The sequence below is a fragment of the Saccostrea cucullata genome, unplaced genomic scaffold (genome assembly GCF_032062105.1).
Source record: "Saccostrea cucullata isolate Sc308-1 unplaced genomic scaffold, CSIRO_AGI_Scuc_v1 ctg74, whole genome shotgun sequence".
Classification (NCBI taxonomy): Eukaryota; Metazoa; Mollusca; class Bivalvia; order Ostreida; family Ostreidae; genus Saccostrea; species Saccostrea cuccullata.
Window position 1 is genome coordinate 931,605 of NW_026934212.1, and position 16,101 is coordinate 947,705.

The 16,101-nt window shown below is 34.5% G+C and overlaps 1 protein-coding gene across 1 annotated transcript; it reads left to right on the top strand.

The window, feature by feature from the left end:
- Positions 1 to 318: 318 nt before the first annotated feature.
- Positions 319 to 9,468, top strand: LOC134240166 (solute carrier family 35 member B1-like). Its single transcript, XM_062722271.1, has 7 exons — positions 319 to 550; positions 852 to 955; positions 1,415 to 1,539; positions 2,094 to 2,288; positions 2,527 to 2,653; positions 2,815 to 2,921; positions 8,608 to 9,468. The coding sequence occupies exons 1-7, from the start codon at positions 393 to 395 to the stop codon at positions 8,809 to 8,811; spliced, it is 1,020 nt and encodes a 339-aa protein (XP_062578255.1). The 5' UTR covers positions 319 to 392; the 3' UTR covers positions 8,812 to 9,468.
- Positions 9,469 to 16,101: the final 6,633 nt, after the last annotated feature.

The following is a 16,101-nucleotide window of genomic DNA, read 5'->3' on the forward strand; positions in this document are numbered from 1 at the left end:
AGTGAGGAAGGTTAGTATCTGAAAAGTAATCAAAGGAAAACACCTTCGATCTAAATTTATTATCCAATCAAACAAGATTAACGCAGCAAGAATAGGGTAAACCTAGTTACACAGAGCATGCATCGTAAGTTTAATTGTTAGAATATATTTAACATATATTTTGAGAATGATATTTTTCTAGTCAACTTTGGTATTTCAAAATTATTTCGTATAAATTTAAAAAGACTAAAGGATATTTTTTCATTAAAATTTAATAATAACATTACATATCTCGGCAATATATAACTACTTTTACCCAAACCCATGCCGGATGTAATGCTTTCCTTGCGGTGTTTTGAGAATTCGACACGTCATGAAAACAAATTTATAACGAGTAAAGCGATAGATAGTGTATGACAGGTGACTCTTCGATTTCAGGTCCGACACACGTAGTCACCATACTTGATAAGACGAAACACGTGGAAATGACGGGAAGTCGGAACAAACTGCTCGTGTGTGCAGCTGGGACGTTCCTCTGTTACTTTTATTATGGAATTGTTCAGGAGTCAATGTGAGTGCAAAAAATTAACACATGTTGCAGTCTGTAAGACTGTTACCTAGAAAAGACATCATCAAGATAACTTTAAGCCCCCCCCCATTTCTTGGTCTTGATTGTTTAGAGCACCTGTCAAGAATTCGGGGGGGTTAAATTTTTCTGACCCCGGATGAACTGGCCAGATTTTCTCTTATCTCTGATCATGCTGATGTAAAATCTCTTAATTATCATTTTTTAAAAATATATTTGTTTCATTGGCCTTGTACACATTTTTTTTTGACAATACTGTTGTTATGTTTTAATTCTTTTCTTGTAGAACAAAGGGAAAATATGGAGAGGGAGAAAAGACAGAGAAATTTAAGTATACACTGGCCCTTGTATTCGTCCAGTGTATCATCAATGCCATCGCAGCAAAAATTGGTAAAAAATCTAATCTTATGTACATCTTGGTTATACTGTAATGCTCATCTTTATCTGTACATTAAAAATCATATGCATGTACATGTATATCTAGATAAGATGACAATTATGTGTAGCTGTATAGGGCATATTGTAGGATTAAATTTGGTTCTGTTATGAATGTACTAAATAACTATCTAAATGATAATATACAGAAAAACTTACGAAAACAAGTGCTCTTGAGTTAATGAATAAATGAAATGTTTCTTGGTTGCAATTTGGGCATGCAAATTAATGCAATCTCAGTGCAAGTTCTAAAGTACATTTGCATGTAGTTCAGCATTGAAATTAGTTCTATAGACAATCTGATAGTAGAGAAAAAAGTAGATGCAGATTTAATTGCAGAAATTTGTGTGTATACATGGTACATGTTATACTTTTACAAATACAAATCCTAATATGTTAATTTATCTCTTTCAGCCATGTTTTGGCAGAAGGAAAGGGACACTACTCCTGGCAGGATGTTTTCGTTTTGTTCGATGTCCTATCTGGGAGCTATGTTAGCCAGTAACCATGCATTACAACATGTCTCATACCCAACTCAGGTGAGACAGACGACAAAGGCTTAGAATGAGATAAAAAGATTTTCTTTTCTTACTACTATGCTAAGTGTAATTATTTATAAATTTTCCAAATGATATGCCACTCGCCCAGAATGTTTGATTTATTTATTTAGATTAAACTTGTGATGTACATGTATTCATTAAGTGATTTACTGTGAAATCCTTAATTTTCTTGGGTTTAATTTTTGTTGTTTTTGAGGAAGGAAAGAAGCCCTTTACTTTGAGCCCACTACATAAACACAACTACTATTTGGTCTAAAATGTTCTTCATCCATGAAATCAAATCCCCAAAATTCAAATATTCAATATTGTCAATACTTCAAATCATGAAAATTTACCTCCATGAAAATGTGAAATTTAACTCCATGAAAATGTGTATGATTTTACACAATAAAAATACAGTCAATAACATAAAAATCATTGAAGAGGTCAAATGAATGTGTACAATGCTAAAAGAGAGAGTATTTTTTTTAATTTTAAGGTAATGTTGATTTCCAATAGTACAATGAAAATTATGCATCATAAAAATCTTGTAGGTTTTGGGAAAATCAGCGAAGCCCATCCCAGTGTTGATCCTGGGGATCCTGTTTGCCCGGAAGCGGTACCCCGCAGCCAAGTTCTTGTTTGTTTTAATGATAGTCCTGGGAGTAGCCATGTTCCTGTACAAAGACTCGGGAAAGACCCAGAAATCTGATCATGACAGCATAATTGGTGTGGGAGAACTTTTACTGGTAAATTCATTAATTAATTAAAATAATTTCCATTTATGAAGTGCTTCCTAATTATATGAATTCTTCAAAACTGAATTTTTTGCATTTAAATAAATCGCAATGTGACATTTTACAGAAAAATTTGTCTTTGATAGATTATAAAGCATAATTGTTAATTCTAAAAAGTTTTTAACTAAATGAATCGTTTCCCTTTGCATGTTTTTGTATGTCAGTCTTAATTTTGATTATCTCCACTTAGTTGGTGTCCTTGTCACTAGATGGCGTTACAGGAGCTATACAGGAGAGGATGAGATCTGAACACAAGACCGGGGCCTTCAGTATGATGTTTAACATCAATATATGGTCTATATTATGGTTAGCCATAGGTAAGACATTCTGTGCCTGTATTAATACTTTATCATATGATTATTCAAAGAAGACATCAAGTGAAAAATGTTCTTTTTGACCCTGAGTCCTTCAGACCTTTAGAAAATCTTCATTTTGTTTGTCAAGCAAAGAGTACATGAGTACTTGTTTTATATTCTAGGTTTAGTTGTCTCAGGAGAGGGTGTGGCATTTCTAGGTTTTATGGAGAGACATCCCTCTATACTTTTACAGATGATGACATTTGGTTTAGCTAGTGCTGCTGGTCAGGTGAGTTTGATTTGGATTCAAGGTTTATAACTCTAACTTTACAAAGAGCTTAACACACATACTCATCACTCAATATATGCTTTCTAGGCATTAATATCATTAACAGATTTAAATCTGCATTGATGAAATGATTATGCGACTTTTAATTAATTTTGTTTTTCCCTCCCATAAATCTCTTCATAATTCGAAAATCAGTCAGTATGCTTGTAGTTTTAGGTCACCTGAGTAAACTCAGGTGACCTATTGCTATCCGTTTTCGTCCGTCGTCGTGCGTCGTTCGTCGTTCTTCGTGTGTTAACATTTGAACATTTTCAGCTTCTTCTCTGCAACCACTGAACCAATTTCAACCAAATTTGGCACAAAGCATCTATGGGTGAAGGGGAACAAAAATTATAAATTTCATGATCCCTGCCCCCCTGGGGCCTGAGGGGTGGGGCCAAAACCACTAAAATTAATGCAATCTTTAAAAATCTTCTTCTTCACTCCTGGACAACAAGCAGTCAAACTGTTTGCATGATTGTAATCAGCAATGAGTCCTCTACCAAAATTGTGAAATTCATGGCCCTGGGGTCAGGGGTTCTAGTGCTAGGGCGGGGCTAAATAAGTAGGTAGTGAAAATGCATTATTTCTTTGAAAATCTTCTTCTCTGCTCCTGGGTATTAAATAAACCAACTAAGTACATAGTTATGATGCATAGTTATATAGCCTCTACCAAAATTGTGAATTTTATGGCCCCAGGGTCAGGGGTTCTGGTGTTAGGGCGGGGCTCTATTGATTATATAGTGAAAATACATGAATTCTTTGAAAATCTTCTTCTCTGCTCCTGGGTATTAAATAAACAAACTAAGTACATAGTTATGATAAGCAAGAGTGCCTCTACCAAAATTTTGAATTTTATGGCCCCAGGGTCAGGGGTTCTTGTTTTAGGGTGGGGCTCTAATGATTATATAGTGAAATGCATGAATTCTTTGAACATCTTATCCTTTGCCTCTGGTTAATATGCTAATGATCTAATTACATATTTAAGGCCAGGATTTATTTTATTTTTAGTTTTACAAACCCTCCGCTCAAGGTTTTGAATTTTCAGAAAAAAATAAAACATTTTTTAGCTCACCTCAACGAAGTTGGGGGAGCTTATGTAATACCCTCGGCGTCGGCGTCGGTGTCGGCGTCCTCATCGGCGTCGGCATCCCGGGTTAAGGTTAAGTTTTTTGGAGCAGTTTTCTTTTTAAGTACTTCTATGTCCTATATTGATTAGACATGCATGGAAGATGTTTCTAGTGTGTTTCATTGTACCAGTCAAAGTTTCAGATGCTGCAATTTCAGCAAAGGAATAACCAGGTTAATGTTTTTGGAGCAGGTTAACATTTTTGGTGCAGTTTTTGGTGTAGGTCTCATTTCCGAGTAACTATAAGCCCTATGTTGACCAAACTTGCATGGATGGTACAACTTAGGATGCACACTACCAGGCTTGCTTCGGATGCTGAATCTGACCTACATTTTCCGCATGAGTGAACAGGTTTATGTTTTTGGTGCAGGTCTCATTTCCAAGTAACTATGAGCACTATAGTGACCAAACTTGCATGGATGATAAATCTAAGGATGCATACTACCAGACTTGCTTTGGATGCTGAATCTGACCTACATTTTCTGGTTGAGTGAACAGGTTCAAGTTTTGGGTGCAGGTTTCATTTCCAAGTTACTTTGAGCCCTATAATGACCAAACTTGCATGGATGGTACATCTTAGGATGCATAGTACCAGACTTGCTTCGGATGCTGAATCTGACCTACATTTTCCGCATGAGTGAACAGGTTTATGTTTTTGGTGCAGGTCTCATTTCCAAGTAACGTGAGCACTATAGTGACGAAACATGCATGGATGATACATCTAAGGATGCATACTACCAGATTTGCTTCGAATGCTGAATCTGACCTACATTTTCTGGTTGAGTGAACAGGTTAAAGTTTTGGGTGCAGGTTTCATTTCCAAGTTACTATGAGCCCTATAATGACCAAACTTGCATGGATGGTACATCTTAGGATGCACACTACCAGGCTTGCTTCGGATGCTGAGTCTGACCTACATTTTCTGCATGAGTGAACAGGTTTATGTTTTTGGTGCAGGTCTCATTTCCAAGTAACTATGAGCAAGCACTAAAGTGACCAAACTTGCATGGATGATAAATCTAAGGATGCTTACTACCAGACTTGCCTCGGATGCTGAATCTGACCTACATTTTCTGGTTGAGTGAACAGGTTAAAGTTTTGAGTGCAGGTTTCATTTCCAAGTTACTATGAGCCCTATAATGACCAAACTTGCATGGATGGTACATCTTAGGATGCATAGTACCAGACTTGCTTCGGATGCTGAATCTGACCTATATTTTCTGCATGAGTGAACAGGTTTATGTTTTTGGTGCAGGTCTCATTTCCAAGTAACTATGAGCAATATAGTGGCCAAACATGCATGGATGATACATCTAAGGATGCATACTACCAGATTTGCTTCGGATGCTGAATCTGACCTACATTTTCTGGTTGAGTGAACAGGTTAAAGTTTTGGGTGCAGGTTTCATTTCCAAGTTACTATGAGCCCTATAATGACCAAACTTGCATGGATGGTACATCTTAGCAGCGTTCCCGAAACGCACCGGTCCACCGGGGATCCCCGGTAAACTTTGAATTGGACCGGTAAAATCTTAATTTTATCGGTCAAAATGTCCGATGGTTTTTTTTAAAGACTGTATAAAAATTACACATAATACAGACAATTTGTTACCATTAATTATTTTCTCCATAATTTAATCTATTAGCATGATTAATATTTTACCAACTTTTTGATTTTTTTCCATGTATTTAATAGCATTTAAAATACATGCGCGTTTTTCCCCTTTTCTAAAAATAGCGGGCTGACTCTAATGTAATAAAACGACATCAAATTCACTTAAAATCATCATTTTCATGATAAATTTGCATATCTCTATATCATTAGTACATATTTTTAACTGTGTGGAGGTTGTATAATACGTTTTAACTACTCAGAAATATCTGACGTTTTCCAGGCTTTTTAAAACGATTTTGATATTTTACATAATATTTTTCCTGGCACATAAAATACCAAAATCCTACAAAAAAGCCTGCAAAACGACAGATATTTCGGACTAATTCCAATCAATCAACCAAAAGTTGTCATGGTGCAGACTTTATTTAAAAGAAATAAAAAATCTGTCAGAAAGGACATAATAATTCAACACGATGAATTATATACACAGGCCTAATAGAAAATATTTCAATAAATCAAAAAAAAAAATCTGCATTTGCCATCTTTTCATTTAAACATATTATTTATTATATCTACACAATTTCCAATCCTATAATATGTTAAATTTACATACAAAAAATTAATGTCCGGTAAATTTTACAACTGTCCGGTGAGTTTTGAATATTTACAGGACAATTGTCCGACATATTTTTGACTAGTTTTGGGAACTCTGTCTTAGGATGCACTATACCAGGCTTGCTTCGGATGCTGAATCTGACCTACATTTTCCGCATGAGTGAACAGGTTTATGTTTTTGGTGCAGGTCTCATTTCCAAGTAACTATGAGCACTATAGTGACCAAACTTGCATGGATGATAAATCTAAGGATGCATACTACCAGACTTGCTTCGGTTGCTGAATCTGACGTACATTTTCTGGTTGAGTGAACAGGTCAAAGTTTTGGGTGCAGGTTTCATTTCCAAGTTACTATGAGCCCTATAATGACCAAACTTGCATGGATGGTACATCTTAGGATGCACACTACCAGGCTTGCTTCGGATGCTGAATCTTACCTACATTTTCCGGTTGAGTGAACAGGTTAAAGTTTTGGGTGCAGGTTTCATTTCCAAGTTACTATGAGCCCTATAATGACCAAACTTGCATGGATGGTACATCTTAGGATGCGCACTAATGGACTTGCTTCAGATGCTGAATTTGACATACATTTTCCAGATAATGGACACCTCGTAAAAGTTATGGATGCAGGTCTATTACCAAGAAACTATAAGGCTTATATAAGCCAAACTTGCACAAATGATGCATCAAGGGATGAAAACTCTCAAACTTGCTTCAGATGCTGGATTTTAATTACGTTTTCATGATGGAGAACTAGTTTGAAGTTTATATATAGGTCTATTCCAAAGTATAAAATCAAAATTGCATAAATTTTGCATTTTTGGATGTACACTTTTTGTTGGTTAATTGTGTGACTTTGCCTTACTTAAAGACAACATTCGTTGAGGTGAGCTCTGTAATCTCTGCAGCTGATTACCTATGTTTTTTCTTTCCGATGTCAAATTTGAGTCGGGAATATACTCGGGATCGAGATTTCAAATTTACGAACTGGCACTTCCGGTTTTACGATGAAACGGCGGGTATACAAAGCTAGATCTGAGAAGATAGCTTGGTTTAGTGTAAAATTCATCGATAAGAGTGCCATTCAAAACGTTTCACCCGTTCAAAGGACAAATAAAATGCTGATGACTTTGTTGCACAATGACATGCTGGTGAGATAATTATGTATTCGTTTCAAAAGTAACTGTAAATTATTTTCCTCCCCCAGGTCTTTAACTGCCCGTGGTAGCTATTGCATATTGCCAGGGACATTGTTTAGGTCTCTGTTATAGCTTACAGTCTAAGCATCATTCTTCAGAAAAGGGTTGCTTATGCATCAGATGTAATGAATAAAACTATGGGAGAAGTGAAGTTAATTTGAGGAAGAAATAAACAATAACCTGAAGAAATAAAAAAAAATTCAACTATTAAAAGGCAAGAATATATACAAATATATACAGGCATGTAGTATCATTTGTATCAGCCAGAAAAATTATTTTACACTCAGTTGAAAAAATGTTGACCCTACTCCCCAATACTCCCTGTCTGTTTTATGATAGGAATTATAATTTTAGGCATCAAGTAAATTTTAGAACAATGTCTACACATTCACATAACACATATTAAAAAAAATGAAGATATATTGAAAGACTTTTAAAGAATTGATTTTTAAAAAATATATTTTGATCAACATCACAAATTTATATAACTGGCCCAAACTGACAGATGATGAAATAAGCAATTAAATGTTCTACTTTCCTATTTGTAAGCATTATGTGTCCAGTGGTAAGGAGCCTATTAGGATAGCATAAAAAAAGAATGTACAAATGTTAATAATTGATTTATCAAAAAAAATTTTTATTTCCTTCTCCTTCGGGACTTTTTTATTCTCATGTTCATAACTAAACCTAAACATAAAAAAATGCTGGCCTTATAATGAAGAAAGGGGCCTCTTTCAAAATAGATAATTTCAGGGCTGCTGGGTCAGGGGTACCAGGGGGGTACTTTGACTAAAAATAAATTAATGCTTTGAAATCTGCCCTTTGATAAGCAATGGTGCCTCTTTCAAAATTTGTGAATTTCATGGCTTTTGGATTAAAACACGAACCAAATACAATCGCTGGAAAGTTGTTACATGATACTCAGGTGACCTATAAGGCCCGTGGGCCTCTTGTTTTTATTTTATTCTCTGTGGGTTGTGGTTACTATTTGTGCAACTGAATTTTCAAATTTTCCAGAACTGCACATGCCTAACCAAAGTCATGAATCATTATTTATGATAAACTGGAGACGTTTTGTTTTCTTTTCAGACATTTATTTTCCTCACCGTATCAACATATGGTCCATTAACTTGCTCCATCATCACAACTACGCGGAAGTTTTTCACCATTTTGGCTTCAGTGATAATTTTCCAGAACCCCATGAACAGCAGGCAGTGGATGGGAACTGTGTTAGTGTTTACTGGACTTGGCTTAGACAGTGCTTATGGGAAAGAAAAGAAACACCACAAGTGAAGACCAAGAAATACAATTAGAACACACCACTACAAATATCCTGGCCTGGATAGGAATGAAATAATTAGGGTTTAACTATGAAGAAGAGAAAATCATTTTTTGAGGAGAGACATATTTTTTGGGGGCATTTGTGAAAGTGATTGAAATGTATGACTTGTTGCATTTGGTTTTAAGTGCTTTGAGTGAAAGATAAACCAAGGCCTAGATGGTTCTGTGATATTAATCAAATTATTGATTATATACACACCTTACTGTTTTATGATGTGTATTTATTTTGTACAAAGATCTGAGAAAGTGAACAGCAGACATGAGTGCATGTCTATGGTGTTATTGTAAACAGACAATAAGATAATGTTCAAATGATAAAGAGTCTACGCAGTTGTTGTTCAAAGAATAATAATAAAATACATTTATGTTAGCAGAATTTGAACAAATTATCTTTTTATACGGATTAACAAAACATTAGACATTATTGTTATATCATATTATTATGAAAACCACTTCATATTAATGTCATTAGTGTTTTTAAGGTGTATAATGTTTTCAGTATTTCAGGTTAAAGGGATTTATCAATTTTATATTTGGACCATTCAGATTTTGATGTTATTTAAAGCTTATTTGTTAAGGCATTGGAAGTCATCCTTATGTAAATGTATTCTTTATTAATAGTTATATTTTTTATGAAGTAAATGTTTTGTTTTTGCAGAAATTCCTTCTGTTTGTTCTCTTAATAGCTGTTCATAGTCACCCTAATGGTTTCTGGTGTTCCGTTTCAATCATGTGTAAAGTTTTGTATGCTCAGTTATATTCTTTTAAAATACAGTCCGATCTGTACAAAATTCAGGTACACAATATTGTGTAAAAAATGTGGAATTTTATAAGTGTTAAGTGTCCCAGGTGTAAGGTTAACATTGAGAAACAAGAAATTGTTTATAAACTTTCAGGCATCTTCAGAAATTTACTATAAACAGTCTCCAATAAATCCTTTATACTGAAGTTCATTCCCTTCTCGGAGAATTTATATTCTAGCATGGAGTAAAGCTGATAAATTATGCAGTATTCTATTCTGGATGCTTTTCTGAAGACCTCTATACTCACTCAAAGTTTAGGGAAGCCCAGTCTTTCAAATGGCGTCATTATTTCATAAATATTATAATTCTGTCGAAAATTACATCAGACAAAATGCCAAATACAAAAAAATAATATCTTGACATTTTGCCAAAATGGATTAAAATTTAAAAGTATCAAATGGATGTTGAAATCTCACAATTTGGGGGTAATGTGAAAACCATCTATCTCTCTGTCTTTGACAATGCAGAAGTGAAACAAGAATAAGATAAATGAACTTGAAATGAAAGACACCACAGAGCCTGATGCAGCTGTGTCTTATTTGGATATTTTAGTATATAGAAAAAGATGTTAATGGTACCCTAATAAGAAAGCTTTATGATAAACATGATGACATTTCATTTTCAATCGTCAACTTCTCTTACTTATGCAGCAATATACCATGCTCTACGTATAAATTTTTTTTTTTTAGAACAAATTAACTTATTGAGTTGATGAAACGAGAATATCACCATCATTATTTCGTAAGTTCTATGGTCGATACAATGACGTCAGTAAATAAAATCTGTCATTAACTACATTAAAAATCAAAAGCTGACTGATGTTTTTCATACTAATTGTTCTGCCCTCATTTACTCGTTGAATTGTCAACATAGTTTTCCGATATTTGAACTCATTTCATGATCATGACACGGAGCACACGGCGGGTGTGACTAGTCAGCCGGGGACGCTAACTCCATCATGACACCTGATCCAACCTCTGATGTTTTAGAGGTCCGTGTTTTCTCTGCCTCTGATTTGTATTGTCCAATTTACTGTTGAGCTTGAATATTTTTCGTTTTCTTCTATTTTTATAACAGTTACACGATCAGTAGGTACTGGCCCCCGCTTACAAAGCAGGAAACGACATTGTCTTGTTTGTAAGACTCATAATCAGAAATGTATTTTAGAGGAATTTTAAAAGATTTAATTCTGCAAGTGGTAACCCAGCTTATTCATATCTTTCCCTTTAATTGTAGAGAGGAAATTCCTTAAAACCATAGGTCAGTTTACTTTAAAATAATTTTTTTAATTCCCAATAAACAGAATAAAATTGAATTACCATACCTATAATACTTTTAAAAAATTCCAGAGAAACTTTTAAGAAAATTTGAAATAAAAAAAGTCAATAACATCGAAACTGACGACTTTTCAACACTATACGAGGGTTGATCCAAAAGTTCGTAGAATTTCTTCATATTTTATTCATTTTTTAGTGAAATTGGTTGAAAATTACAAATGAGAATATAAACACCTGTTGAATATTTTAAATGAAAAAAAAAACATTTAAAATATTTTTGATAGTAACTCTATGGCAGTTGCCATAGAAACGGTTGTTTGGAAATGCGGGGGAGATATTAACGCGTTTATTTAAGGAATCACCGTCTAGTTAGGAGAGTATGCCAGGTGTCGCATAATATTCGTTCCGGGTGTTTTGCGTTCCGGCCGGAACCTTAAAATCATAATATTGGTTCCGGATTTTACTGTAATATAGGTTCCGGCCATGAGTTCAATCTTCGAATCAATCGGCAATCCTCGGCTGACTCCGCTTCGCTCCATTCAAACCTCGGATGTGATAGGTGGAGGAATACGCATCAGATCGCTACATTTCTCCGCCGGAAACTGCCTTGTCACTCATTTCATATTTCGCTCTGCCTAAAGTTCTTAGAAAAGGTTTCTTGATTTGTGCAAATGCTCGTACTAATTACAACCAAATGTAAGTATTCTTTGAAAGCAAGAACACAGTGTTGGGCGTGCATCAAAGTAACTCGGATTTCAAAAGTATAATATTTGAATGAAATTCAAATAAGATCACATGACTGAATCAGCAAGATGGAAGATCACCTCTCACGTCCGAGGTTATGTGCGAGGTACGAGTCATCCGAGGAACTCCGATTGTCTTCGAATCGCGGTATCTGTCCAGATTTCATTTCACATTGAGTCATGGAAGTAGTGGGTTTTTTTCTTGAGGGTTTAGCATGACGCAGCGACATTCTATTTTCGTGCGTCGCGCAATGTTTTGTACTTACCAATTTTAAAAAATAGATGAATAAATAGCCTGATGATACTCTTTCTGATACATATGACTGTGGTCGCATTATAAGGCTTTGTTTATCTTATGTATACAAGTCGGTTATCTACAACTCAATTCCTTTTGTTTATTTAGTGCATGCCAGGTGTGAATCTCTCGCTTCAATGCACGCAAACCCGTAAAGACAGGTAAAGAGCATAGTTAGGAGATAAACAATTTTAGACCGGGATTACGAAAGACTAACATTTAAAGAAACACAATGTCAAAGAATTAATTAATTGATAATTTTTTTATTTCAGAATTCGATAAAAGTAAAGAACAAATATTGATAATTATATATTTACGGAATGAAATTCTCCGTTTAAATGATATTACACGTGTTGACATTTCACCAAGTCGAGGCTCAAACACGGCTTCCATTCCTCATAATTAAAGATTTTTTTTTTCATAATTAGATATTATTGATGAAATGGCATGATAATATGGTTTATATTCCATTTGAAATATGTACTTTATGATTCACTGTTGAAGAATGTTACGTATATGGTTTATTTTCTTCTAAATTAATCTTCATACTACATGTAGGTACAGTACATGTATTTCATGATGATGTGAATTATTCTGTAGTGAAATAAACATGAAAACATATTATAAGAATACGAGTATGGTTTATTCCCTTTAATACCAAAAAAGCTGCCCTTCTCAAATTTAAAAGAAAATGGAGATTGTATTTCAACAGCCCCACAAAATGAATAGTTGTTTATCAATATTCCAACATTTTGTTATGGGGGAGTTTCAATTATAACAGTTGCAAAAATGTAAAAGTTTAATTTAATTTTTAATTATTAATTTGCAAAAAATGGAATAGAGTTCTATTTATTTTTTCTGGAGCATCACTGTTGTTGAAAAGAAGAAAATTACGTAGCAGAATCATCGCATATTGTAGATGCTTGTCTGCACAAATCGTGGCAATTGAAGGTAAGACGGGACCACAATTTATAGGGAATAAAACTATATTTTTTAATTAAAATATTATACATGCAGAACAAAATGGATCCGTAGAACCAACTGGGATAGCGGAAACAAGTGTCTAAGGGGAGTGATTTTGGGGAAAACAGAAGCTAACATGGAAATACAAATGTAAAGAAAGAATGTTTTAAAATGTTCCCATTAATACCCAAGGTCATGCAAACATGATTTATAAAACAAGCTAATTCAGAGAATCTATGTCCCCCGCATTACGGAAAAGAAGAACATGCACGAACCGAAAGGGGGGGGGGGTTAAGACAGGTGTGTTAGGGAGTTATGGTATGACATTTCATTGCAAAATCGTAAACGCTTCTTGAGATATCTTCCATGACCAGAAATGAAAGTTTTTCACCCAGAAAGAATATACAAATACATGTATATGAATTAACGATGTTGACCTTTGAAGTTTTGACCTCAAAACCAATAGTTTAGAGGCCTTCCTCATAATTAGGAGTTGTGGTATAAAATTCCGCTCAAAGGCTTCTCTCCATAGATATCGCTTGGAAACGAAAATGTTAAAAATTATATATGAATTCATTACCTTGACCTTTGACCTCAAAATCTTTAGGGCTTTCTTTAGGCCATAGGAGGTTTTAAAAATTTCTTTCCTACAGCTCAAAGGTTTTTTGTCTGTATACCTGTATTTCGGGCTGTCTGTCTGTCTTTTCCAATCTTTGACTTAGATAGCTCAGACTGGAACCAAAATTATGGTCATAATTTACGTTCTGTGTTACTATTACAGAGAGTTATTTAAAAAATCTTTTGCTACTTTGAAGTTCCTTTTCCACTTTCTGACGAAGATAAGTTAGCCCGGAACCAAAATTATGGTCATAATTAACGTTCCGGGTTATCATTACTGGGTGCATTTTCAACTATTTTTTTGCTACTTTGATGTTTCTTTTCCACTTAATGACGAAAACAAGTTAGCCCGGAACCAAAATCATTAGCATATTTAACGTTCCGGGTTAGCATTACTCGGCGCATTTTCAACTATTTATGCTACTTTGAAGTTCTCTTTCCTTTTCATGACGAAGATAAGTTAGCTCGGAACCAAAATTATGATCATATTTAACGTTCCGGGTTAGCATCACTGGGCGCATTTTCAACTATTTTTGCTACTTTGAAGTTCCTTTTCCACATTATGACAAAGATAAGTTAGCCCGGAACCAAAATTATTATCATATTTAACGTTCCGGATAAGCATTACTGGGCGCAATTTCAACTATTTTGCTACTTTGAAGTCTCTTTCCTTTTTATGACGAAGATAAGTTAGCACGGATCCAAAATTATATGATCATATTCAACGTTCCGGGTTAGCATTGCTGAGTGCATTTTCAAGTATTTTTGCTACTTTGGTGTTTCTTTTCCACTTAATGACAAAAATAAGTTAGCCCGGAACCAAAAATTATGGTCATAATAAACGTTCCGGGTTGCAATTACTGAAAGATATTTCATATATTTTAACCACTTACATGTAGTTGTTTGATTTCCGGTTTTTTGACGAAGCTAAGTTAGCCCGGAACCAAAAATTATGCTCATAATAAACGTTCCGGGTTGCAATTACTGAAAGATATTTCATATATTTTAGCTACTTAGTTGTTTGTTTTCCAGATTTTGACGAAGCCAAGTTAGCCCGAAACCATGAATCATGGTCAAGATTAACGTTCCGGGTTGCAATTACTGAGATATTTCATATCTATTTGCTACTTAGTTGTTTCTTTTCCATTTTGTTACGAAGCTAAGTTAGCCCGGAACCAAAACGTATGCTCATAATAAACGTTCCGGGTTGCAATAATTACTGAACGATATTTCATATATTTTTAGTGTTGGCAAATCGGATGATTTTTAGTAACCGGTTACTCGCTTCATCTTCCGATCGAGTACCCGGTTACTCGGATGATTTTTGGTAAAAGTATCAATATCTATTATTTATCTTATTCTATACTTGTCGGTAGTAGTACTGCACAAATATACTGTATAGGGACATTATATTTACAATACACACATACGATATCGTCAAAGATTTACGATTTTAAAATAAAGAAAATGAATAGGGAATTCGACAAACAAAGACAAATAAATACGTCATCGTCAATCACCATTTTACACTTCCTTTTTCAGCCCCCGAAATATGTCGCAATCAAGGAGAATAATTACTTACATACTCCATAATTAATAATTAATATGTGGAGTATCCAGTAAATCGCTGGTTTCCGAATAATTTAAGCTTAGGTGATTTAACAGATTTTGTATCAACTTATTATGTCTGCGGCGGCATCTCGTTGAAAATGAGGTAATTATAACGCAGGCCTTCAAAATATATATACCCCAAGCAATCAATGCTATCAATTATATAAACTGTGAAAACTAATCAAAACAATTTGATTCACTACAACCATGCACTAGATCAAGTCTAATGGTACCTAAAATTAGGGAAATGTGTAAGTTAGTATATATTTATAGATTATAAAACATTTATTTTCAATGCCTTTACTATGTAGAATTTATTTTACTATTTTACTATCCGATACTCGCAACGTTCGACGGTTAACCGGTTAACCGGGTACTCGTTGCCAACACTATATATTTTAGCTACTAAGTTGTTTGTTTTCGAGTTTTTGACGAAGATAAGTTAGCCCGGAACAAAAATTATGCTCATAATAAACGTTCCGGGTTGCAATTACTGAAAGATATTTCATATATTTTAGCTACTTAGTTGTTTGTTTTCCAGATTTTGACGAAGCCAAGTTAGCCCGAAACCATGAATCATGGTCAAGATTAACGTTCCGGGTTGCAATTACTGAAAGAAATTTCATATCTATTTGCTACTTAGTTGTTTCTTTTCCATTTTGTTACGAAGCTAAGTTAGTCCGGAACCAAAAATTATGATCATAATAAAGGTTCCGGGTTGCAATTACTGAACTACCTATTTCAAGTTACCATCATGTGTAGATGTAGAAGGGGCGGGGGTGTTAGCTCCCCTTAATTATTTAAAGAATTTAGTTAAAACAATCGAATTAAATTTTGATCCACTCGCATACTCGCTACCTTTAGTGTAGCTACTAGCGAGTATGCTAGCAAATCTAGCATCTCAAACCATATTCGAATACTGTACATGTTTT